This window comes from Ursus arctos, unplaced genomic scaffold (genome assembly GCF_023065955.2).
Source record: "Ursus arctos isolate Adak ecotype North America unplaced genomic scaffold, UrsArc2.0 scaffold_1, whole genome shotgun sequence".
Lineage (NCBI taxonomy): Eukaryota > Metazoa > Chordata > Mammalia > Carnivora > Ursidae > Ursus > Ursus arctos.
In genome coordinates, this window is record NW_026622763.1 from 76,236,979 (window position 1) to 76,263,905 (window position 26,927).

At 36.0% G+C, this 26,927-nt stretch overlaps 2 protein-coding genes across 11 annotated transcripts in view; one reads left to right on the forward strand and one right to left on the reverse strand.

The window, feature by feature from the left end:
- Positions 1-6,808, reverse strand: part of HYCC2 (hyccin PI4KA lipid kinase complex subunit 2) — an 84,092-nt gene extending 77,284 nt beyond the window's left edge. For 3 of the 9 annotated variants that reach the window (XM_026492199.4, XM_026492192.4, XM_044381300.3), the window contains exons 1-2: positions 6,438-6,515; positions 5,639-5,672 (exon numbers count right to left, since the gene is read on the reverse strand). The gene's annotated coding sequence lies outside the window, so the exon portion shown is untranslated. Of the gene's footprint in view, positions 1-5,638; positions 5,673-6,299; positions 6,401-6,437; positions 6,516-6,670 lie in introns of those variants that run through there. The other 6 variants (XM_048214566.2, XM_026492196.4, XM_026492193.4 and 3 more) reach the window with 5 other exon arrangements.
- NDUFB3 (NADH:ubiquinone oxidoreductase subunit B3) lies at positions 6,657-14,960 on the forward strand. Of its 2 annotated transcripts, none has more exons than XM_026492201.4 (3): positions 6,657-6,892; positions 12,466-12,607; positions 14,669-14,960. In XM_026492201.4, exons 2-3 carry the CDS (start codon positions 12,468-12,470, stop codon positions 14,820-14,822), a joined length of 294 nt encoding a protein of 97 aa, XP_026347986.1. In that variant the 5' UTR covers positions 6,657-6,892; positions 12,466-12,467; the 3' UTR covers positions 14,823-14,960. The 2 variants fall into 2 exon arrangements, with proteins under 2 accessions (XP_026347986.1, XP_044237238.1); XM_044381303.3 differs by having other exon boundaries at positions 6,813-6,928.
- The last annotated feature ends 11,967 nt before the right edge of the window (positions 14,961-26,927 follow it).

A 26,927-nucleotide genomic window follows, 5' to 3' on the forward strand; every position in this document is an offset into this window, starting at 1 on the left:
AATATCCTGGAGGTTACGCTCACTCCAATGCTTCATTCCACTATGATTAAAAAAACGAAATTAATGTACAAAAGTACAACAGGGAGCCATTAAAGTATTTTGAATGAAGTAATATGTGATAGGTACTTCAGAAAGAACACTCTGGTTGCACTGTAGAATGGACTGGAGGGAAAAAAGACGCCAGGATGACCCATAAGACTGCTGGAATGGTCCTAGTGAAAGGCCTAGAAAGAGGTTAGAGGCCTAAACTATCACTGCTGCTGCTGCCACTACTACTATATTTACTATGTACTTATGATGCACTAAATACTGTAAAAAGAACCTTACTTATATTTGGTCATTTAATCTTTCTAATACCCTTTAAATTTATTATTATTATTTTTTAAATAGACTCACAGAAGTTCCCAAAATATGTGCCCGGAGGTTCCAGGTACCCTTGGTTCAGTTCCTCCCAATCGTAACATCTTACTTAACTATGGTAAAATATCAAGACCAGGAAATTCACATTGGCACAGTCTACAGAGGTTATAGAGATATCAGCAGTTATATGACCACTCACTTTTGTGTGCGTGTTGTGTGTGTGTAGTTCTATACAATTTTATAACATACATATATTTGTGTAACTACTCCCACAATCAAGATACAGAGTGTTGGGGCGCCTGGGTGGCTCAGTTGGTTAAGTGTCTGCCTTCGGCTCAGGTCATGACTAAGGATCCTGGGATCGAGCCTCACCAGCGGGAAGCCTGCTTCTCCCTCTCCTGCTCAACCTGCTTGTGCTCTCTCTCTCTCTGTCAAATAAATAAATAAAAATCCTTAAAAAAAAAACAAAAAACAAAAAACAAGATACAGACTGTTCTATCGAGAGGCTCCCCTCTCCCTGATCCTTAACCCCTGGCATCAATTAATCTGCTCTTCATCTCTATAACTTTGCTATTTTAAGAACACTATATAAATGGAATCATACAGTATGTAACCTTTTGAGAGCAGCTTTTTTCACTTAAGACTCTTCTAAGATGTTGCATGTATCAACAGTTCATTCTTTTTTTATTGCTGCGTAGTAGTGCATGGCATAAATGTGCCACTTTGTTTAACTATTCACTTGTTGAAGAACATTTGAGTTGTTTCCAGTTTGGGGCTATTAGGAATTAAGTTGCTATGAGCATTCACATACAGATTTTTATGTGAATTTAAGTTCCAATTTCTCTGGAATAAATGCCCAAGAATGCAATTGTGCAGCTGCACAATTCTGTTTCTAATGACAAAGAAACTGAGGCTACACATGTGGAGCTGGAATTCTAATCTAGATAGTACACCTCTAAGTCCTGACTCTTCATACTTCTTCTAAAGGTTGGAGAAATTGAGAGAAGTAAATGGAATTTAAAAAGTAGTAAGAAGGTAGAGTCAACAGATCCTACCGTTGTTGAGATAAGGAATAAATGAATAAAGTGTCAAAGATAATACCAGGTTCTAGCTTCAGCACATTAAATGATAAAAGATAAAATATGAATTCACTTTTAGACATACTGTCTTCGAGGGACATGCAGGTCATCCTCATCTAGCAGGCAATTAGATTTATAAAACAGGAACCAGAGAACAAGAAAAAGCTCTCGATTAGAGACACACTTAGATGCTAACTGAACAAATAAAAACAGAGGGACAAGGTACAGAATGAGAAGAGATTTGACCACGGAACTCTGAACAGAAACATTCACTCCTTCTAGTTCTTTTCCACTAAAAATGGTCAGTAGTGTGATAGACTGCAAGTTCATATTAACTTCAGATTTTACAACCATCAAGTAGAAAGGACAGTAGTATACGCCCCACTCCCTTTTTCACTTAGAAAAAACTACAAAAGGAATACATGCTGGTTAAAAAGCCTCACTACTACTCTGTTTAATACCATAATGGTGGATACATGTCATTTTGCATTTGTCCAATGTACAAGGCCAAGACTGAACTCTAATGTAAGCTATGGACTTTGGGTGATAATGATGTATCAATGTAGGTTAGTCAATTGTAACAAATGTACCATTTTGTGGGTGATACTGATAATGGGGAAGGCTACACATGTGTGTGGGGTGGGTATGTGGTATATCTTTGTACCTCTCAGTCAATTTTACTGTGAAACTAAAACTGCTCTAAAAAGAAAGTCTGATAAAAAGAAATTGCTTTTAATCCTCCATACAAAAGAGTATATTTTAAAAATCATTAGTTTCATTCCTCATTGAGCATCCAACTCCCTCCACACATTTTCAAAAAATATATGGGGAAAGGAATTTAAGGAAATAAACTGACAAATCTTAGTAGTAAGAAAAGTCTATATTAAGAATCAAGCACTATCAAGAGTCAAGGAATATGTCAATTATACCTCAATTTTAAAAAAAGAGTTAAGCCATTAATAACAAAAGTGATAAATTGAATTCTAATATTTTGGGGGGTTCAGTGTTTTACATAGAACAAAGTAACTATTTTGTGACCCACGCTTAGCCATTCAATAAATTGGTTTCAGTTACCATATTTTGACTTTTTTTTTAGCAGTTATATTTCAAACCTAGAAAGAACTCTAATTCTATAAATGATCAAAGTCATACCTCTTAATACATTACAGAATTGAGTTTTTAGATCTTTCTCCAAAATTAGTCTACTCATCTACTTTTTCTCATACCTGTCTCCATGGCAGAGACCCAAACAGAAAAGTCTAGACTTCATTAAAAATGGACCATGAATTTCTAAATAGGGCCCACGTCAAAGTCAACACATTCACAGTTTCAAGTTTCAACATATATTAACGTATATATGAGTGAACGCTTACACAAAAGATAAATGTATATCTTCAATGTATCATAGCAATATCCCAAAAAGAACTTTAATCAAGAAAACATCCAATTTTTATTTTCCAGTTCTATTTAATTCTAAAACTAGACAGATTTCAGAGACATTAAGAGAATAAGATATGACTAAACATCTGTGCAATTAGCACAGGTCTGAACTGTAAAAGAAATTAGTTTGGTTTATGGAAAGCAGCTAACTGCCAAGTAAAAACTAATCCAAACCAAAACATTGACAATTTTTATTTCTGGCAACTTTAGCTGCTGGTTAGAAAATCTAGCCCAGGGTCGCCTGGGTGGTGCAGTCGTTAAGTGTCTGCCTTCGGCTCAGGGCATGGTCCCGGCGTTCTGGGATAGAGCCCCACATCAGGCTCCTCCGCTAGGAGCCTACTTCTTCCTCTCCCACTCCCCCTGCTTGTGTTCCGTCTCTCGCTGGCTGTCTCTCTCTCTCTTATTAAATAAATAAATAAATAAATAAATAAATAAATAAATAAATAAAATCTTTAAAAAAAAAAAAAAAGGAGAGAAGAAAATCCAGCCCAGCTATGACATTAAATAGTGAAATTTTATTGAACTATAAAAATATTGGTAGATTTAGCAGCCCTTTCTTTCAAGTGAAAATTACTGTTGCTACTTCATACCACAAGTATGACAGCCATAAATTAGATCAATAATTCTAAAGTGAGGGGCGCCTGGGTGGCTCAGTCGTTAAGCGTCTGCCTTCGGCTCAGGGTTTGATCCCAGGTCCCTGGGATTGATCCCCGCATTGGGCTCCCTGCTCCGCTGGGAGCCTGCTTCTTCCTCTCCCACTCCCCCTGCTTGTGTTCCCTCTCTCGCTGGCTGTCTCTCTCTCTGTCAAATAAATAAATAAAATCTTAAAATAATAATAATAATAATTCTAAAGTGGAAGCCAGTGATGAACCATATTATCTAGGAGATCTTTTTTCCTTCAGAATATATCCACCTCCTTTCACATTCCCCCACCACTAAGATTCTGAAGGAAAGTGGAGGTGATATAATAGATACCTGTGTATGGTTGGTTGTTTGTTTGTTTTTTTTAAACTCCTAGATTATTCTGATACACATGTAACTCTCCACCTTCAGGAGAATTTCTGAATTAGGTCCAACTCTATTTTTTAACACTGTATCAACAGCAGGGAAAGGACCAGGGCTACAAAGAGACAAGAGCTTAGTACAAGAAGGCTCTGCAGGAAAGGGCTATATTCACACCAGTTGTAAGCCACCTTCAGAGATTTCTGTGTCAGCTCCCTCCAGAATTCATATTATATTTTAGACAATGACAAATATTCAGTTCATCATCCTGAGAAAGGCACATAGTCTACTAGCCAGATAAAAATATAAAAAGAAGCTATTTTGGACATCAAAAAAGCTAAGAAACCACAGAGAATTAAAGACAGAAATTCCTCTGTTGCTGCATTAAAAGAACAACAGCAAAGTACTTTTTTGGTGCAGCTGATAACTTGTCTAGAGACTTTCTGTCCATATTTTATCATTTTAGTTTTTTATTATGTAGCATTGGTTTTTCTATTATAAAGCTCAGTCAAGCTGAAAATCTTAATCATTATAGAATTTAATAAACCACCATTAAACACTAAACTGTGTATTAAAAACAATCAAACAAACCTAAATCCATATTACATGTCAAGATGGCTTAAGAGTTGGATTTAAAAAGCTTTGAAGGTCCATTTTAGGGCAAAAATTATACTTCTTTACAGCCAGTGTTTCAAATTCCTTACAAACAGCTCGGATACTGAAATGTGTCAGAAAAGTGGGCTTCTAATTATGTATAAATAATAAGCCAATTATTATTATATTCTAATTCTGACTAGTGTTTCTTAAATCACTTGGTAATTTCCTACTCAATGTTCAACTTCGTTGCATTCTATAATGACACCTACTGGCCATTCAAAATCAGCCATTAGTTCTCTAAGACAGCTCTAGTAGGCTGGTTACATAAGAAACACACATACACACAGAAATACACAGGCACACATTCACACCACCCTGCACAAAAGCAGAGATCTGTTCACAGGTACTCACACCACAGAACTCCACCTAAAATAGAAAGTATTCTTTGTGACTGAGATAGTATTACTCTTGCAAAAAGGTAAAAGACAAACAGTGAAACACCAATTATCAAAAATTTTAACTGAAGTCTGGATAAGTATCTCAGTACTCTAAACATTTCAGAACAAACTCTAATGATCCACCTCTCTTTGCCAAATGATATTTACAGAAAAAACAAATCTTTTAATTTAGGTTCTGGGATATACTAATATAAATTATCATTAATACAAAAAGGAAAATTGTACACTTGCTCATACAACATTAGTCCTTATCTTCTAAGCTAAAGTCTACATTTCAATCAGTTACATTTTAGCAATTTATAATACTTATTTTGAAGTTTTCCAGTGTGCTATAAAACCTAATTTTTAATGTAGTTCGTCCTTCTGTAACACATACTGAATGAAATTCCTATTTTATTCTACATCCATTGGGCAAACAATTATAAGAACTCAGAAAAAAAAAGATAATTTACAGTTCATTTTGTCTGTAAATACATTTTACCTCAGCTGGAGAGGTTCAAAGAGGAGTCTTCCTAAAACTAAGAAATAATTCATAACTAGTTTATCGGACGTAAAAAGCAAATTACTTAAAAGATGACTTCTTCTTCCCCATCCTATCCCCCTTCAAACCACCACTTTATTTTCACAGTCCCTAACATCCACAATATGTAGAGGGGGGAATCTAACAACTAATTTTCTAGTCATTTTCCAACTCGCACTTACCTCCTACTATAGATTTTTGAGGCTCTCCACTTTCCTGAAGATTAAAAAAAAAAAAGTATTTATAATCAGCCTTGACCCTCAAAACAAATTCATGAACTACAAAACATAAACCTGGCTGCTCGCCTCAAACTAACGTATCTCTCAACCCAAGTCCGTATTTGGGATAAGCTCTTCCTGACTATCCTTCATGCTTCTTCACCGATACAGAGCCTGCCGAGGTAGAAAGCACTCAAACCAACGAAAAAACTACTCTGACACGTCAATAGGTTGCAAGACCTCCTCTTCCAAGGGCGACAACCTAGTTGTTTGGGTAAATAATAGCCAAGGATTACATAATGTATAGCTATAAAGAGTTTGAAGGATCTGACCGCCAGTATAAATATGTTTCTTCTCCACACACTCTTCCCACCCCGAGAAATGGCCATAAGAAGCAATTCCTAGGATCTCTCTCCGGTGCCTGCAACGCCGCGTCCTTTTCTCTCTTGGAGCTTCGTGCAAGGAACTCCTCCAGCCCTCACGATATCGTCTTGCTCTCGCCTTTTTCCTGTCTCTGTCATTGCCACCGCAGCCCCCCACACCCTAGGCCCCCCACGTCGCCCCGCAAGGTTCAGCCTCCACCCGCCTCAGCTGCCTTCTCCCCACGACCCTCCCAAGCTGCTACCTGGTCTACGCGAGGTTCCGGAACCACCAACACTCCAGCTACCGCCTTCCCAGACCACCCTCGTCACATCCCCTCTATAGTTCCCGCAGCCCAAGAAGAATATCCCTCCTGATCTAGCACTCTGCGTCCCCCGCCTACCTGTCACCCCGCTGCCTCCGGCTTCTTACCGCCACCGCCTCCCGCAGCAGCCTGCCAACTGCAGCGCAACAACCAGCCTTTCCATTGGGTACTTCCACGCCCTAACAACTGCCTCGCTTATTGGCTGGACCATGTTCGCGGCCCTCCCCTCTGTGCAGGGTCTAAAGATTCCGGTCTCCGAGCAAGGAAAACCGCCTCTTCCCTGCCATTCTGTCCTCTACGATTATTCTTACCTCAGTCAGACCACCGATGCACAGATGCGCGGAAAAAATGTCGACTTCCTGCACCCTTCATGTCCTCTCCCCTCCGTCCAGGAATCCGTGACCTAGAGCGGAACGTTAAATGGCTTCTCTGCTTTCCTGCCGTAAGGCACTCCAGGAGACAACTTCCGTTTCCTCTTGGCTCCGGCTGGAGGATTGACTATTGAGTGTCGTGAGAGGTCAGATTGCTGTCAGGTAAATTAGAGTTGGTGGGACGCCTCTTAATCAAGGGTAAGAGTGAGACTCTGTTCGGGGATTGTAGAAAAGGGAGAGACTAAATGGAGAACGGTCTTGGGAGTATGTACCTCGAGGGAAGGGGATCAGAGAACTAGCAATAGAGAACAATGAAGTCCTGGGATAGTGAGGGGTAGTTAGTAAAAGGATGCGGTGAGAATTACTGTGGTTAAGTCCATATGCTTTTTTCCTCCTTTCCCACCCGCAAACCCCCGCCCTGTGTTTTCTGGTTTATCTCTGAGTTGAATAAAGGCAGAATAGCTCCAAATCGAAAAATTATAAAATAAGAGTAATTGCAATGCCTGTCTCACAACAATCATGTATGGTTTTAAGTAAGGCTTTTCTAGTGTGAATGTTTATGACAATGTTAAAGTGAAAAAAGCAGGGTACAAAATCACATCCATTTTTTAAGTGATTGCTATGTTTAAATTCCATATAAGTAGGTGCAGGGTACTGGAGGGGACACTAAAAGTTCACTTGTGTTTATTTTTTAATGTTTTTATTCACAATTTTAAAAATGAGGGGTAGTTGGGATATGCTTGAAAGTCGTTGGTAAACCGTAAGATTACATGTACTGTAAGTGGCATTATCCTCTTATTTTCTAGTTAGGGAAAGTATGCCAGGCCCCAATAGTGGAGGTGGAATTGATCTCCACCAAAATAGAGATTCACTCCTAGCTTTTTAAAAGTTTCATGATCGTATGTTTTTTTCTTTGTTGAGCTAATAAACTTAACTTTTTTGTCTGAACAGTTCTGAAACTGAAATAATTATCCAATATTGAGTCCTTGGCATAATTTGTCATTTATCTAATTTTAGTTTTTATTGTGAAATATACATAGCAGAAGGGTGTATAAAATATAAATACATTTAAAGAATTATAATTAAGCAAACCCTCAGGTTAGAAAATAAAACATTGCCAATAACTTAGAACTTGCAGTCTCAGCAGACGCAATGACCCTTCAAAGAGGTGAAAATTGGTTCTTGGAGGAGAGGTGAAAAAAATTGAAGACTACAGTGGTTTGTGGCCCTCCAAAGAGCCATGGTACATTAGCAGATAAATACAGTATATCTGTGATATTAAAATTTCATTGGGGCGGGATCTGAGAATGTGATAAGGAAAAAAATATCCGAAAAAGCTCCTTTGGGGTGCAAGAATTAAAAATAGATTGAAAAACACTGCCTTAGAAGCTCCCTGTATGAACTTCTGTGATTCTATCTCTTCCAACAAGAGGTAACCACTATCCTGACTTGTGACAAACATTCACTTTTTTGGCTTTAATTTGTCCATGTATGGTGCATTTCTTTAAAAAATGAATTATTTGGTTTTTCAGTTTATATAAATGGGATCAAAGTGTATGTAATTTTTAAACTCACCCCTTGTTCATTATTTGTGAGATTTGTTCATACTTTCACATGTAGTTTTTCATTGTGTATTCTGTAGTGTGGCTTCCATGAATAATCCATTATTATTGTTGGATATTTGGGTTGTTTACAGTTTGGGGCTATACATGTAAACAGTCTGGCTAAAAAGATTCTTATATATCTATTGTTAAAATATATATAGTTACACGTAAGAGTTTTTTAATTATAGTGCTGTCCAATGGAAATATAATGCAAGGCTGATATGTAATTTACAGTTTTCTAGTAGCCATATTCAAAAGGTAAAAGAAACAAAGTTAATTATATATTTTGTCTAATCCAGTATATTCAAAGTATTATTTCAAGATGTAATCAGTATTAAAAGTTATTAATGAAATATTCTACATTTTCTTCATACTGTCTCAAAATCGATGTATTTTACACTTAAGTACGTTGGTAAGTTTTCATAAATATAAACACTTGATCTGTGTTTATATTTTGCAAAATTTACAGTTGAAAATGTAGATCCATATGCCTAAATTGTTCCAAACACACTTGGAAATTTTCCAATAACTGATTTGATAATCCGACTTGAAATTTAAATTGTTTAAAATTAAATAAAAATTCTAGTTCCCCAGTTGCACTGGTCACACTTCAAGGTGAGCAAATATTGGTGCTAGTGGAGACCATATTGAATGTTGCAGATCTAGACCATAAGGTATTCAAATGTTTGACATTTCTAGGTCAGACAGTTTTTCACAATGTGTTAAGTCACATTCTCACCACCTGGGTGTGAATGTGGAAAACACATCAGTGGAAAACACATTGTGATCTGTTTTCCACAAATCTCACAATCTTACAAGGTAGGTTTTATCCTCATACTATATGAGGACACAAGTTCAGAGAGACTAAATTATTTGCCCGGAAGTTTATAGCTATTAATGGTGCATCCAGGATTAGATCTATATAGCACCAAAGTCTGCACTGAAGTAGAATTCCAAACTTCCTTCAAGTGATCAGGATATATTTTGATTTATGGCTATTCTGAAGTAGAAATAATTTTAAAAAGAAAATGAAAAGTTCCCTAGAAATCGTGTTGTTCAGCTTTTTGTAAAGTCATTGAAATATTCTATTTAGTAAATGTCTGTAAAGGGATGCTTTCTGAAATATTTTAATGAGGTAGAAGAGAAAATGCTTTGAATTTATTAAAGGAAATTAGGAGAAAAGAATATGTATACTTTCATGTTTTCTTTCAAAGATTTATCTCCCGAATTACTTAATATTTTGAACATAGTAATATTGTAATTTTGAAATAGCCTTCATATATGGTAATGCTTCCATTTTTCTTCTCTTTTTTTTTTTAGGTGGGGGCAGGGAGGGGAGGGGTATGTGCAGAGAGAGAATCTTAAGCAGGCTTCATGCCCAGCATAGAGCCCAAGATAGGGCTTGATTTCACAACCCTGAGATCATGACCTGAGCTGAAATCAAGAGTTAGACGCTTAACCATCCAGCAGCCCCTCCATTTTTATTTTCAAAATCAAATGATTTCATCAAAAGATTTTGACATTTGTTTTGTATTTCTTTTCCAAGTATGCTGATACTCATTTAGAGTTAGTATTCTAGAATTGATATTTGCCACAATAAGGGTTTATCTTGTAATCTCTTTAAAGATTTTTGGAATGAACCATTAAAAAAATTTTTTTCTGAAAACATGGTTTGAAGAAACCAAGGTATCCTTCTAATTAAACACTTCTAAAAGTATTTCTTCTATAATAATGTATTGAATTTCAAAATCAGCCTGAAATCTGAAACCATATTTTTTTCCTTTATATTATTGAATCTACCAAATAATAAGGAAATAATAGATCATATGTTTCATTTGAAATTGTGAATGTTGTTTTAATTTATGTTTGGTGGGTGTTGGTTTTCATTCTTTTTTTAAATGTAAAAAGCATCGGGGTACCTGGGTGGCTCAGTTGGTTAAGTGTCTGCCTTTGGCTCAGGTCAGAAGGATCGAGTCCCGCGTCGGGCTCCTTGCTCAGTGGGGAGCGTGCCTCTCCCTGTGCCTGCTGCTCCACCTGCTTGTGAGCTCGCTCTTTCTCACACACAAATAAATAAATTAATTAAATATTTTTAAAAAATAAATGTAGAAAATATCAGAATAATGTTTTGTGATTGTCTTAACATGTCTAAATATAAAGTGTTGGTTAATTTGTCAGAATTACTATGTATACCCCCCCCAATATTCTGGAAACTATTGTTTAATGGAATGAACATTTCACATAATGTATCTTTGGTATACACTATCTAATAATTACCTCTGTCTTCTAAAATGCAGTGTAAGAGCCCTGCCTTATTATTGGGCCTGTTCACAGTTGTAAATGCAGACATAATGGTAGTAATTATTTGGTTTGGTTTTATTTCTGGAGAGCAGTGATTATAGAATTGCTACTGCTAACCTTATACAAAGGGGGTATTAATTCATACCTCCTTAATTTGAAATTCATAGCAGTTTAACTCGGGACTGAACTCAAGTTTATTTTTACATTATCTATAAAAATAACACTAGTGGGGTGCCTGGCTGGCTCAGTCGGTAGAGTATGTGACTTTCTTTTTTTTAAGAGTTTTTTTTTATTTATTTGAGAGAGAGGGAGCAGGAGTGGGGAGGAGGAAGAAAGGGAGAAGCAGGCTATCCCCTGAGCAGGGAGCCCAATGCTGGGCTTGATCCCAGGACTCGGGACTCGGGGATCATGACTTGAGCCGAAGGCAGATGTGTAACCGAATGCACCACCCTGGCACCCCAAGCATGTGACTCTTGATCCTGGATTGTGAGTTCGAGCCCCATGTTGGATGTAGAGATTATAAATAAATAAACTTACAGACAGTAACACTAGTAAAACTGAAGTCTTTATTATAACCATTACAGGCATGTTTTATTTAAAGGGTAGGTGTCCTAAGGTCTCTGTTGCTCAAGTTCAGGAGTCAGCAAACCATAGCCAGCTGTCCAAATCCAGCATATTGCCTGTTTTTGTACTGCCCATGAGCTAAGAATGGTTTTTACAGACAAACTTTTAGAATGAATTTGCTAACTTAAGGAACCCTAACCTTGAGCCCCAGTTAAGCAAAATGTTATTCCCAAAAAAGGGAATTTCATTTTTTTCATCAGACCTGTATTATAAAAATTGTACTCAGTTATTATTATATTTTGAATTTTATCAATAAATTTTTTTTTCTCTTGTTATATAACTACCTACAAGATATCTTGGTCTGCAGAGCTTAAGATACTATCTGGCTCTTTACAGAAAAAGTTCATGTGATCATAGATATTTAAACACAATAACACTGCATTTTAAAATAATCATCTGAACAACACAGATAACAAAACAATATGTATATCTTTATTATGCGTATTTACACATTGTGAAAGGACTAAAAAGAAGGAAACAGTATTGCTTAGAAGTGAGGAGCAAGGACTCAAACCAAACTGCAAGGTTCAAAACCAATTGTACCATTTACTGTTTTTGTTACCTTCAGAAAGTTTCTTTTTTTTTTTTTAAAGATTTTATTTATTTATTCAATAGAGATAGAGACAGCCAGCGAGAGAGGGAACACAAGCAGGGGGAGTGGGAGAGGAAGAAGCAGGCTCATAGCAGAAGAGCCTGATGTGGGGCTCGATCCCATAACGCCGGGATCACGCCCTGAGCAGAAGGCAGACGCTTAACCGCTGTGCCACCCAGGCGCTCCATCTTCAGAAAGTTTCTTACCTTGTTGGAGCTTCATTGTCTTCATGTGTAAAATGGTGATAATAACCATAATTCAAGTTCAAAGAGTTGTTTTAGGAGTAATGGAATTAATACATGTTAAAGCACTTTGATGCACCTGGCACATAGAGCACAATAAATGTTAGCTGTTCTTAAAATGAAGAAAGGAACAAAATAGTAAATGGTTATCTCTGAGTGGTGGGATTATTGATTTTTTTAAATATATTTTGTATATGTGTATTTCCTAACTGTGAATATACACTAGTTATATAATAGGATGCTGTTTTATAAAACCTGTTTACTCAGAATTTTCAGGTATATATATTGGCTCTCCTTTTAAAACATTAACAAATGTTTGGGTATTTGATATCTACAGTCGGTATAGTTCTCTTTTATGTTAATCTTATCCTTTAGACATGGCCCACGGACATGGGCATGAACATGGCCATAGTAAACTGGAACTTCCAGATTATAAACAATGGAAGATAGAAGGGACACCATTAGAAACTGTCCAGGAGAAGCTGGCTGCACGAGGGCTAAGGGATCCATGGGGCCGGTAAGAATTCTTGAATAATTTAGATAGAATTTATTCTAGAGGATCAGTATCTATGTTCCTTTTCTTTTCTTTTTTTTAATTTGTTTTAGCTATTCTAGGTTCTTTGTATTTACATTTAAATGTTAAAACAAGCTTTTCAGTTTCTACAAAAAAGCTGCTCAAATTTTAATTGGGATTACATTAACTCAGAGCTCAACTGAGGATAATTGATGTCTTAACAAGTTTAATCACTATATTGTACACCTGAAACTAATATTACACTGTATCAACTAACTGGAATTTAAATAAAAACTTTAAAAAATTGATGGCTTAACAATATTGAGTCTTCCAGTCTATGGACAGTTTAGATTCTGTTTAATTTTCTCAGTAGTGTTTTATTGCTTTAAAAACCTATCTTGTGTATATTTTGTTAAATTTATCCTGAATTACTCCTTATTTTATGTTATTGTAAATGGTAAATGGTTAAATTTAAATTTTTAATTTTCTTTGCTAATATGTGAAAATACAATGGAGTTTTATATATCGACTTTTTATCTTGTTACTTGGCTAAATTCACGTTTTCTAGCAGGTTTTTTTATACAGATTTCTTAGAATTTACTTAATAGATGATCATTTTGTCTAAAATCAGTGTTACTTCTTCCTTTTCAGTTTGTAAACTTTTTATTTCTTTCTTGCATTATTACACTGGCTAACACTAGTATAATAATGGACAGAGTGGTGTTAGCTGACACTCCATGCCCCGTTCCTTTTTTTTTTTTTTAATTTATCCTTAAGTAATCTCTGCACCCAATACGGTACTCAAACTCGAACAGTGTGGGACCCTTAGATCAAGAGTCACATGCTGTACCAACTGATCCAGCCAGGAGCCCCTGTCTTGTTCCTAATTGGGGGAAAGCATTCTGTCTTTCACCACTGAGTATATTAGTTGTAGGGTGGTCATAGATGCCCTTCATCAGTAGAGTTTCTCTTGAGTGTTGAATTTTTTTAGAGGCTTTTTCTGCATCTATTGAGATGCTTACATAGTTTTTTCATTCTGTTAATATGATGAATTACTCTTATTGATTTTAAAATATCAAACCAATCTTGCGTTCCTGAGGTAAACCCTTCTTCATAATATATTATCCTTTCATAAATTGCTAGATTTAATTTTCTAAAATTCTGTTGAGAATATTTGCATCTGTGTTCTTGAAGGATATTACCCTATAGTTTTCTTCTAATGTCTTTGTCTGGTTTTGGTATCTGAATTAGATTTGATTAACTCTCATATTTTCTAGTAAGTCAGATTTTTAGAGTTAAGTGGGGTTTTTTTATATAACATGATTTTTTTCCACTCATTTATCCCTACCTATGAGAGAAGACTTTTTTTCACTAGCGCTCTCTGCATTCTGGTTACTTGTCTGTTCAGGATACTCAGAAGAATAATTGCCAGAGCAGAAAGTCAGTCTTTTTTTTTTTTTTTTTTTTTTAGAAGTTAGTCTTGTAAAGCTCAGGCAGCTGTGACAGGGAAAAACTCTGATTCTCTGGAAGAATAATAATAATATTAAGTGTTATACTGTCTGTGCCAGAATATATCATATATTATCCTGTTTAATCTTTTTAATAACACTATAAGGTAGATAGTAATCACCATTGAGTAAAAGAGGAAGCAAGCCCTGACAGGTTAAGTAACTTGTCTAGCCTGAAAGGTTGTGAATCTAAGTGACAGAACAAAGTTTAATACCCAAATTTCTAACTTCCTTTTTAAATGATACTATAATGACTGCTATGGGCAAAGCCACACAGCTGACCTGTAATGAATAGACTGAAGTGAGTCTTGCATTTGGGAATTCTGTAAAATCCTAAGTATTAATGACTGTGAAATCATCAAGTCTTTTTCTTCTATTTTATATATGAAATGTGGGACCTAATTATCTTATGTCGCAGAAAGATTCCTACTATGATCCACTTAGATTATCTTATATAAGGGCATTTAAGTCTGTTAGAAAGATGAAAATTAAATGTTTCACCTAGTGAATGTACTAAGTTGTGTGTGATTATAATTTTTCCCTTTTTTTCTTCTAGCAATGAAGCTTGGAGATACATGGGTGGCTTTGCAAACAATGTTTCCTTTGTTGGTGCATTATTAAAAGGATTCAAATGGGGATTTGCTGCATTTGTGGTAGCTGTAGGGGCTGAATATTACCTGGAATCCAAGAATAAAGATAAGCATCACTGAAGATAATACCTGGAAGTATCTTAAAGGCTTCTTAACTCTCTTATAAAGATAAGATTTCTTCAATGTAGCTTACTCGTCTGTGTGTTTTTCCCTTAAATAATACTAGTAAGATTTAATAAAGTAAGAATACAAGTGCTAGTCTGTTTTTATCATTCTTAAAAAAAAAAAATGTCTCGGGGCACATGGCTGGCTCAGTTGGGAGAGCATGTGACTCTTGATCGTGGGTCATGGGTTTGAGCCCCATGTTAGCTGTAGGGATTACTTTTAAAGAATGTCTCAAGCCATATCAGCTTTGGTTTGAAATATGTGGGGGGACTGAGTCCTGGCAGTAGTGCATTCTGCATATGGCAGAAAGCCAGCATATATTTGAACAAATGCATATGTTCCAAAAGGCTTTCTTTTTCGTTTTTTCAAGTTTTTTCAGTGTGGTAAAGTTTGCCATCTGAACTATTTTTAAGTGTGCAGTCTGTGGTACTAAATACATTCAAAATGTGCAACCATCACCACCATCCATCCCCATAACTCTTTTTATCTTTTAAAACTGAAAGTCTATGCCATTAAACAATCAGTCCTCATTCCCCCTTCTCCCAGCTCTTGGCAACCACCATTCTATTTTCTGTCTCTATGATTTTGGCTACTCAAAAGTACCTCATATAAATGGAATGATAGAATATTTGTCTGTGACTGGCTTATTTCACTTATCACAATGTCTTCAAGTTTCATCTGTACTGTAGCATGGACCAGAATTTCCTTTCTTATTAAGTCTGAATAGTGTTCCATTGTATGTATATACTACATTTTGCCTTTCCATTCATCCATTGATGGACACTTGTTTGCTTCCACATTTTAGGTATTGTGAATTATACTACTGTGAACATGGGTGTACTCTAACAGGGTTTTAAATGGGAATTAGCCTTGCTGTTTTTACCATACTCTTCAAGTGCTTTAGCTTATACTGTAAAACACTTGCTGCCCAGTTCTGATTCACCTATTCATGTATCATGTTCATTTTTCTTTGTTGTGATATTATCTACTCTTGCCTTAGTCCTCATTATCCCAATGATTTGAAAAGATTGACATTTTTTTCTGTTTTTCTAACAACAAACTATGCATTTTTCCCACATTGAATTTTTACATTAAAAAAAAGATTTTATTTATTTATTTTTATTTGAGAGAGAGAGTGTGCGAGGACAAGCAGGGGGGAAGAGCAGAGGGGGAGGGAGAAGCAGGCTCCCTACTGAGCAGAGAGCCCAACGTGGGACTCTATCCCAGGACCCTGAGATTATGACCTGAGCTGAAGTCTTAACTGACTGAGCCACCAAGTTGCCCCAATTTTTTTAATTTTGATTAATTAAATTTCTAAGTTGAGACTTAAATGCAACTTCTTGAAGAGGTAATACTATTTCTTGAATAACAAAGTTAATATAAAACTCCAGGGTGATTTTTTTCTTTATAAATTTCTTCTTTATAAACATAAACTTGAGAAATCACTAAATACATGAGACAAGAATTCCTAATAGTGGTAAATAGAATGTGGTAAAATGGAATAATAAAAAAGACTGCAAATGGTAAGGAAAGTGTTTAACAAGCAACAGAGAACAGTAGGAAAAATACAAATAGCAAGATGGTAGATTTAAATTTGATCATATGAATAATTAAATGTAAATGGTCTAAAATTGAAACTCTAGAATCTTTCAATTAAAACACAGATTGTCAGCTTAGGCAAAAAAATAAGACCCAATATAAGCTGTTTACATGAAAACTCCTGTAAAACAGGGTAAAAGTAGAAAAAATATACTGTGCAAACAGTAATGAAAAGAATATTGACAAATTTCAGAATAAAGACTATTCTCACTCCATAATAATGGAGGATTCAGTTCATTAAGACATAAAAATCTGAGGCGCCTGGGTGGCTCAGTTGTTAAGCGTCTGACTTTGGCTCAGGGCATGATCCCGGAGTCCTGGGATCGAGCCCCACATCAGGCTCCTCTGCTGGGAGCCTGCTTCTTCCTCTCCCATTCCCCCTGCTTGTGTTCCCTCTCTCGCTGGCTGTCTCTCTGTCTGTCAAATAAATAAAATCTTAAAAAAAAAAAAAAAAAAGACATGGGGCGCCTGGGTGGCATAGCGGTTGAGCGTCTGCCTTCGGCTCAGGGCGTGATCCCGGCGATCTGGGATCGAGCCCCACATCAGGCTCTTCTGCTATGAGTCTGCTTCTTCCTCTCCCACTCCCCCTGCTTGTGTTCCCTCTCTCGCTGGCTGTCTCTATCTCTGTCGAATAAATAAATAAAATCTTAAAAAAAAAAAAAAAAAAGACATGGGGCGCCTGGGTGGCACAGCGGTTGAGCGTCTGCCTTCGGCTCAGGGCGTGATCCCGGCATTATGGGATCGAGCCCCACATCAGGCTCCTCTGCTATGAGTCTGCTTCTTCCTCTCCCACTCCCCCTGCTTGTGTTCCCTCTCTCGCTGGCTGTCTCTATCTCTATTGAATAAATAAATAAAATCTTTAAAAAAAAAAAAAAAGACATAAAAATCTGAAATGTATATGCACAGAGCTTTATTTTTTTTTAATATGTCCAGACTTGTTTATTGGTAATCTGAAACCAGGCCATTACAATAAAGAGAGGTACGACAGCCTACAGGAATTTTGAAGTAAAAGATAAAAGGGGTTCCTGAAGTCGCACAGAGCTTTAAATTATATGAAACAAATAGAACTAAAGGGAGAAATAGGCAAATCCACAATCACAGCTAAAGATTTCAATACTCTCAGTAATTGATAGAAAAAGTAGAAAATCATCTCGCCTATAGAAAACGTGAACACTATAGCTTGATGTAATATTTATAGACCACTCTGCTCCAAAACAGTAGAGCATTCATTCTTTTCAAGTGCACATGGACCATTTATTGCAACAGACTATATTCTGGGCCATGAAACAATATATTTAAGAAGACTGAAATTACACAAAACATTCTCAGATCACAAAGAAATTAGACAAAAAGTAACATACCTGAAAAATCCACCCCATTTGGAAATTGGTTGGCACACTTGTAATACCCTCTGATCAAAAAAGAGGTCTAGAGAAATTAGAAATTCTTTTTTTTTCCTTTTTTTTTAAGATTTCATTTTCTTTTTATTGATTTGACGGAGAGAGCACAAGAGTGGAGGGGGAGGGGCAGAGGGAGAAGCAGTCTCCCCTTGGAGCAGGAAGGCCAGTGTGGGACTTGATCACAGGACCCTAAGATTATGACCTGAGCCAAAGGTAGATGCTTAACCAATTGAGCCACCCTGGTGCCCCAGGAAATTAGAAATTCTTAACTGTATAAAATGAAACACAAATACCAAAATTGTGGGATACAACTAATAAGAATGACCTCTAGCCAAACTGATAAAAGACACAAATTAATAATAGTAATGAAAACAGAGACATCACTACAGATCCTGGAGACATTAAAACAGAAAAGCATTTTGCAAACAACTTTATGCTAATACATTTTGATTAAAATGGCAATGGCCTTAAAAAGACAAAATGACCAAAGCTCACTAAAGAAGTAAATAACATGGGGTGCCTGGCTGGCTCAGTCAGTAGAGTATGTGACTCTTGATCGCAGGGTCATGAGTTTAAGCCCTATATTGGGTATAGAACTTACTTTAAAAATTAAACAAATAAAACAGTAGATACTCTGAATACCCATGAGTAAACTCATTTGCTGGGTTGGGTGCAGAAAAGATGGAAAGTGCAGTGCTTGACATGTTTATAACAGAGAATAACAATAATTTTTCTCTCCTATTTTAGAGTTTTTCTTATCCACCATAATTTTTTCTGGAAGCAAAGAGTAAAGTTTTCCTTATACTATGGCCTGAATTCCTAGGAACTCCAGAGAATACAAACCACTGTCATCTTAGCTGTTGCCATTACTTGGACTAGAACCAGTTAAATGTAATATTCATTCGTAAAATGTATGACCAAAGTACAATTGGAAATAATGTTAATTATGGGTTTGCTAGCCTCATAAATAAGCACTGTAGATGATTATATGTAAAAGTACTATTAGCTCCATTTTGTATGTAGGGCAAGTCCATGGTAAAGTAACAAAGCTTAAGATAGCACAGCTAGTAATATCCAGAATTAGATTTTCAATCCAGGTCTCACTCCTAACCACCATATTACTTTACCTATCATGTTGTATTTGTGATAAGTACTATAAGATGCATTAAAATTATTTTTTTGGATCTTATCTCAAAACGAATTATGCTTGAAGTAAACTCTAGGGATTCTTAAAAATCTAAACTATGGCATGTAATATATAATGAAAAACAGCAAATAATGAATACAGTAATGTTATTGTCTTCCTTTACTTTGAATAAAACTATTTTGATACACCTACTGAAACAGATTCACACATTTTTTTAAAAAGTAACATGAGAGGGAAAAAAAGTAACATAGAGGACGTCAGGGGACAAGGTGGGGTAGAAAATGTACATAAATACAAAAACATGGAAACATTAAGTATTTATACATGTGAGTAGTCAATATGATAGAAGAAACAGATTAGAAGAAAATGAAGAAGGAAAGGAAGGGGTTGCAGGATATCGGCATGATGGAAACAGTAGAGACAAGCAGAACTTAGTATTCAGTGTATATTTACAGCCTTAGGGTGTTATTTACAGTCATCCACTTGCTTCAATCAAATGTAGATTTTAATGATACTGTGGAAAGAAAGATGCTTTCATTTTTTGGTTTTTGGGTTTTGGGTTTTTTTAATTTTAGAGAGAATGCATGTGAGCAGGGGGAGGGGCAGGAGGAAAGGGAGAGAATCTCTAGCAGACTCTGGCACTAGTGCAGAGCCTGCCGCCGGGCTCAATCTCATGACCTGAGATCATGATCAGAGCAGAAATCAAGAATTGGACACTTAACCAACTGAGCCACCTAGGCACCCCAGAAGGAAGATGCTTTATATTGGGTTTTAAAGGAGATGCACAGTCTGCATATTAAAGTAAATTTGTTTAGCTTCATAGAGACACAGGACATTGGCAAGGCCCACTTAATTAGGGGCTAGAAAGAAGTATTCCAGGAAAAATAATTTGAGTCCTACCCTTCATTCTTCTCTTTCTCTTCCCTATTCTTTTTAAAGATTTTATTTATTTATTTATTTATTTGACAGAGATAGAAACAGCCAGCAAGAGAGGGAACACAAGCAGAGGGAGTGGGAGAGGAAGAAGCAGGCTTCCAGTGGAGGAGCCTGATGTGGGGCTCGATCCCAGATCCCAGATCACCGGGATCATGCCCTGAGCTGAAGGCAGACGCCTAATGACTGAGCCACCCAGGTGCCCCATCTCTTCCCTATTTCTGATCATATTTACCATTTTTCTTTTAAAAATTTGGTTATCAGAGCATAGATTTGTTTTCTAACATGATGGTCCCCCAAATGGGATACATGCAACTCAGGGAAGGTGCAAGACTATCCATTGGAGAGAAGAGAAAATATTTAAACATACATATATATTTTTTTCATGTTTAATAAAAATGAATTCAATTTTGCTGAAGTTTATTGTATAGATTGGCAGTGGGATTTTCCCTCATTTGGTGGATTCCAAGTGGTCACATAGAATTTATAGTAAATAGGGGATCTTGTAGGGAAAATGGGAATTCTACCCTCCAAAGAAGAGAATAAAGAAACTTTTCAGCAAATTGCTACAGACTGTATTTTGTATGTGCTTGGTTTGTGGAATTTATTATCTACTAGTTTAAACTAATCTTCATGAAGTAGATAAGTAGCTTAGATTTTTACAAAGAAACTGCTGATTGAAGCTAATACTGATAATGCAAAAACAAGAAACAAGAAGAAAGTAACAAAGCTATGAACTTTTGTCAGCAACATTACTAGGTAAATACAATGATCTAATCATGATAACAGCCAACCCCCCCCCCAAAAAAAGAAAAAAAATCAAGAAGACCGAAATATGGACTTGGACCCACTATCAGTACAATGAATCTTGCCCTAAGAGTACATTGATCTGAAAGAAAAAAGAGAGAGAGGGAGCGAGGGAAGGAGACAAACTATAAGAGACTCTTAACTATAGAGAACAAAATGAGGGTTGTGGAGGGGAGGTTGGGGGGGATGAGCTAAATGGGTGATGGGTATTCTGGGGGGCACTTGTCATGATGAGCGCTAGATGTTGTACGTAAGTGATGAATCACTAAATTCTACTCCTGAAACTAATATTACACTATATGTTAACTAACTAGAATTTAAATAAAAACTTTAAACATGAAGAATACACTGATCTGATACATTAACTAATGATAACATGTAGTCATCATGATAAACAAATATTTTAAAATGTTTAATCTTTGTCTTAAGTTTAATCTCTATGTTTGTGTATTTTTAATGTACATAGATGATAATATTTACATATTACATATAAAATGTTAAGACAAAGATTGGAGTTTAATGTGATTTCTCCTCATAATATTCTGTTGTCATTAAAAAATAGCATTCAAAAAACTCATCAAAGTTTTAAAGTATTTTTTCAATGTATAGCTTATTACATAAAACCCAGGTAGTTTACAACAAAAATTCAATGTTACTTCATGATGGCCTCTCATTCAGTTGGCAATATGAGCCTCAAAATTTTATATAATCCTTGTGATCCTCAAAATCCCTAGAGTTGCAAGGTATTCAAGTTCAAATAAATATGCTAATGGAAGTGGAATCCTCCTAGTGAGTTTTGGCTTACCTCCAATACCAGTTTGGGAAGTGGGGGAAGAGGGTTTTGGTGCTGGGGGGTTTTCTTGTTTTTAAAAAATTTTTGTTTTGGGTTGGAAAATCAGCTTCAGAAACTAAGAAACTAGAACACTTGATGGAAATTGCATTTACTTGCCAATGATTCTATCAGAAAGGACCTACTGCAAAGGAAGTTTTACCTTAATTTTATATATTGCATTATATATAAAAGTAGATAATATTTTTATGTTGTATTACATTATTATATATTATAAATATTATATATAATAAAATATTCAAAATGCTAGCTCGGATAAAGATTAAATTATTAAATGCCACATATTGTCTTAGATTGAATTACCTTTGATACATACAAACAATTCAAAACATAGCTTCAGCTATTAAAAAAAAAAGACAAAATCAGGGCACCTGGGTGGTTCAGTCCGTAAAGTGTCTGACTCTTGATTTTGGCTCGGGTCGTGATCTCGGGGTCCTGGGGTCGAGCCCCACATCAGGGTCTCTACTCGGTGGAGAGCCTGCTTCTCCCTCTCCCACTCCTCCTGCTTGTGCTCTCTGTCTGTCTGTCTGTCTCTCTCTCTCTCTCTGTCAAATCAATCAATCTTAAAAAAGAAAAAAGATAAAGTAAATAAATAAATCTTAAAAAAATGATTGTCTTAATTAATTAATTAATAAAAAATCTCTTGTCTCAAGGTCTGTGTGTTTTTCTGTTTAATCTCACATGCAGAAAGAAAGGGAGAAAGAAAGAAAGAAAGAAAGAAAGAAAGAAAGAAAGAAAGAAAGAAAGAAAGAAAGAAAGAAAGAAAGAAAAAGAAAGAAAGAAAGAAAAAAAGAAACAAAGAAACTATTGAAATGTGGCCCCAAATTACAAAACTAACTGAAAAGAATTTTGGTCTTTGCAAAAGACTTATATTTCTGGGAATGTATTACAAAATAAGAAAACTACATACACTTAAAATGTAATGTAAATCAGGTTTTCTGCCATTTGGAAAAGTCATACATTTTCATTCTGTGGTGTTTTTTTTTTTTTTAAAGATTTTATTTATTTATTTGACAGAGATAGCCAGCGAGAGAGGGAACACAAGCAGGGGGAGTGGGAGAGGAAAAAGCAGGTTCCTAGTGGAGGAGCCTGATGTGGGGCTCAATCCCAGAACACCGGGATCACGCCCTGAGCTGAAGGCAGATGCTTAACGACTGCGCCACTCAGGCACCCCTTTATTCTGTGTTTTAAAGCTGAAAGAATATATATATATATATATATATTTTTTTTTTTTTTAAGTAAACTCTACCCCTAATGTGAGGCTCTAACATCATAACCCCAAGATCAATAGTTCAGACTCTACTGACTAAGCCAGCCAAGCACCCTAAGAGTAATTTTTAATAATATTTCAAACAGTGCTCTTCAAAGCAAATTATGGCTAAGAAGAAATATTTTGCTTTTAGATTTTTACCAATTACACTATTTGTAAATTAATAAAATCTCATTATCAATAAAGCATTTATACCCCTACAGATGTCCCACCTACTCTAATTTTAATTACTCAAGTCCCAAACTGAATTTGGAAATAATAAGGGCATTAAACCTACATTTTCCTGTTGATCTGGTAATTAACCCAACATCTTTCTAAATTTAGTTTTTTAAATATATTAATCAGACATTTTTACCTTATTTTAAAAGAGCAAAGAGATTGGAAAAAAATGTTTTCATCATACATTTATTTTTTTAAGTTTTATATAATTAATCTCTACACCCAACATGGGGCTGGAACTCACAACCCCGAGATCAAGTCATAGGCTCCTCCAACTGAGCCAGCCATGTGCCCCTGCATTATACATTTAAATGAATTACACAGGTAAGTGAATGTTGTGTGATTATAGCTCCTCTTGTGCTGTATGTATGGTATATCTTATTTCATTTATTGCTACCAAATTTCTGTGGGAAATACTTACTCTTCAGGGTCATAGTATCAGAGGCCAACTTTGTGGTTCACAGTAATCATAAGTGTCCTAAAACTAAAGAACGCCTGTCATAGCACAGAGGGGATCATTTTACTGAGGAAGCACCAGGTTCATAGACAGTGGTAGCACCTAGACCTGGGAATCCCACGTCATAGTAACATAAAAACATGAGGGTTTAACACAGATATAAAGTCTTAAAATTAGATCTTTATATGGAGACCGGACTTTCTAGTGAAACAAAATTCAAACTAAAGCTACATCTGTAGATGCTGATTAAATTCTAACAAGGAAACATGTCACAATTTATGGGAATTCATAATGCCTGGCTAAAAAAGAATTAATAAACACATGCCTCCCTGGGTGAGACTAATTGAAAAGCAAAGAAGGAGTTTCCAGAAAACTGGGCCTCCTTTGTAGTTTCTGGGCTGAAAACCGCCAGATCCTCATAGCAGTTCAATGCACTCATCCAGGGAGTAAATGCTTGACTTAGGAGAAACATCTATCCTTGGCGGTCCTGTGCTCCATGTACTCCCTGCCTGCACACGCTTCACGAGCACAGCTCGTACTGTTCACACGATACTCCCTATGTCACTGTCCTGATTATTAAAGCTTCTCATTCCTTTTTGTTTTTCTTACTCTCTTGTTGTATTGATAACATTCACAATAAAAGTGGAGGCAAAGTTGGGCTCGGTACCTTTTGCCACTAGAGCATCTGGTCCCCCCTTGCCTTCTTTCTCCCATTTAGATGTCTGGAGTAATCTTTTCATTTGCCACCTCAGGGTTTGCTGGCCAAATCCGACAACAATTCATATAGTTAACAATACAGGGATTAAACTCAAGGTATTAATTCCTTAATTTATGACCTGTAAATGCTTCCTTATATTTGATCTGGGTTTATCAGTAACTGTAAGTCTAATCTATCAATTTCTACACTTGTAAGAAAATGAAATAAATCTTTTATAGCCTAAACCCTATACATACTTTTATTATAGCACTTATAATGCATCATAATTATTCATTTACTTGCCTGACTCCCTCATTAAACCATGGCCTCCTTGAAAACAAGGCCTATACTTGTGTGACAGGTGTTTAGGAAGTGTCTGTTGAATGAATGAATGAATGAGAGATCTAAAAATACAAGTGAGGAGATAGGGATGATTTGTCACAGATTAACACCTCATTTATGGAACTATAAAGGTTGAGGGAATGAAGAATGGGGAGATTCACATATTTTCCAATGTCTAAGAGGCTTCCAGGATTCCAGCTGCCTATCAGAAAACTGACATTATTTACAAAAAGCTGTGATGGTGACCGAGCATGTGTTCTGGGAATGGAAGGCCCTTCCCCAAACCCATGGCAAGGACATTAGTACTGAGCTAGGGCTAAGCTTTTTGACACATACTCTCTAATCTTTTCTTATTTGTTGAGTTGGTGATACAAACACCAAGACCAATTTCTGTGGCATGTAACCAATTATTCTCTGGTCATTGCATGCAATAAACATTTCTCCTTTAACACATTGGTCGTTGGTTTTGTTTTGTCAAAATTACAAGAAGCAGAACTCCTGAGTGCAAATAACGGGGCCTTCATGTCCAACCTTCCTTCGAAGATCCAAGTCAAGGAGATCCATGGAGTTGCAACAAGAAAAGAGGCAGACGTCTCAGTTTCTTTTCTTTGAATTCTATTCATTCACTTAAATATTCAGTGAATTATTTAAATATTTGAATATGTATATGTGTGTGTGTGTGTGTGTGTGTATACACATATACTCTCACACACACACACACACATACATATATACCACATCTTCTGTATCCATTCATCCTCTGATGAACACAGGTTGTTTGTACATCTTGGTTATTGTAAATAAGGCTTCCATGAACACGGAGGTGCAGCTATCTTTTCAAGTTGTGTTTTCATGTTCTTTGGGTAAATACCCAGAAGGGGAATTGCTGGATCATATGGTAGTTCTACTTGTAGTTTTTTGAGAAACCTCCATACTGTTTTCCATAGAGACTGGACCAATTTATATTCACACCAACAGTGTCAATGGTTCCCTTTTTTCCACATCCTCATCAACACTTGTTACCTTTGGTCTTTTTGATAATAGCCATTCTAACAGATATGAGGTGATTTCTCATTACGGTTTTGATTTGCATTTCCCTGATGATTAGTGATGTTGGGCATGTACCTGTTGGCCATCTGTATGTCCTCTTTAAAAAATATCTATGCATCAATTTTGCTTTTTAAATGAATAGTATAAATTTTCATATAAACTTCTTATATGCAATTACATCCATTCACTAACCCACAAATCACATAGGTTTAGCTGCAGTGCCATAAGAATTCCAAAGCTCACCATCTAGCAACTTATTGAAGCTCCAGGCTATATTTTCTGAATTCCCACATTCCTTTCACTCCTTGTCTTACTGGAACAAAATGTCTACCAAAATAAAAATAAGGTTGTGTTCCAGAACCTTTTTTGTCTTAGCTTCCTTTGGGACTACAAGGCTGCACCACCCATTCTGGTTTATTTTAGGATTGTGCACATAAGTCACATATGACTCTACAATAATACTTGAACATTGTTTATACAGCAGAAGAGTATCCAAGTGTTTTTAACAAAGCAATATGATCAGATAGCCATGTGTGTAGGTTGATTTTTTAATGATAACTATAGAAGCAAATAATCCCCCCAAATTAATTTTTTGCAGTGATACAAAAGATGTCCAAAAATACTTTATTCAACTTTATTTATATAAAAGCACCTTGTTATAGAGTTAGTATTTGTGTCAATAGCATTAGTAGTTATCACTCAATTTTGATTGAGGCAGTAAGAATATAGCTATTTCTCTTAAAGCATAATTGATGTGAAGGCATATTCCAATTCAGGCTCCATATTTATATAGCAAATATGATTGAAATTCTCAATTTTCAACTTGATAAAACTTTCATAGCACCCAGGTAGATCCCAACATTACCTAGAGTTTGGCTATATGGTCAGAAAGTTTATGTTATTTTTAGAAAAATTTTTGTTGTGATATAATTGATATGCAACGTGGTATTGTTTTAGGTATATGAAATAATGATTTAAAATATGCATATGTTGCAAAATGATCACCCACCAGAATCAGTTTAGTTATCATTCATCGCCTCACATAGCTAAATATTTTTTTTCTGGTGATGAGAATTTTAAGATCTACTCTTTCAGATTTCCCGGAAAATTTTCACAGGAAAACTGGTAGGATGGTGTTTGGCCTATCTGGTCCTAAGGGCTGGGGCAGAGGGCATTTACCAAATCAGGTCTGGAAAGAATACTGAAGGCCAAAGCCAAAAAATCCTGTCCAAATGAATTGTGCAGGTAAAAAGAATGTGAGGATAGATTAAAACTCAAGGGGACCACCA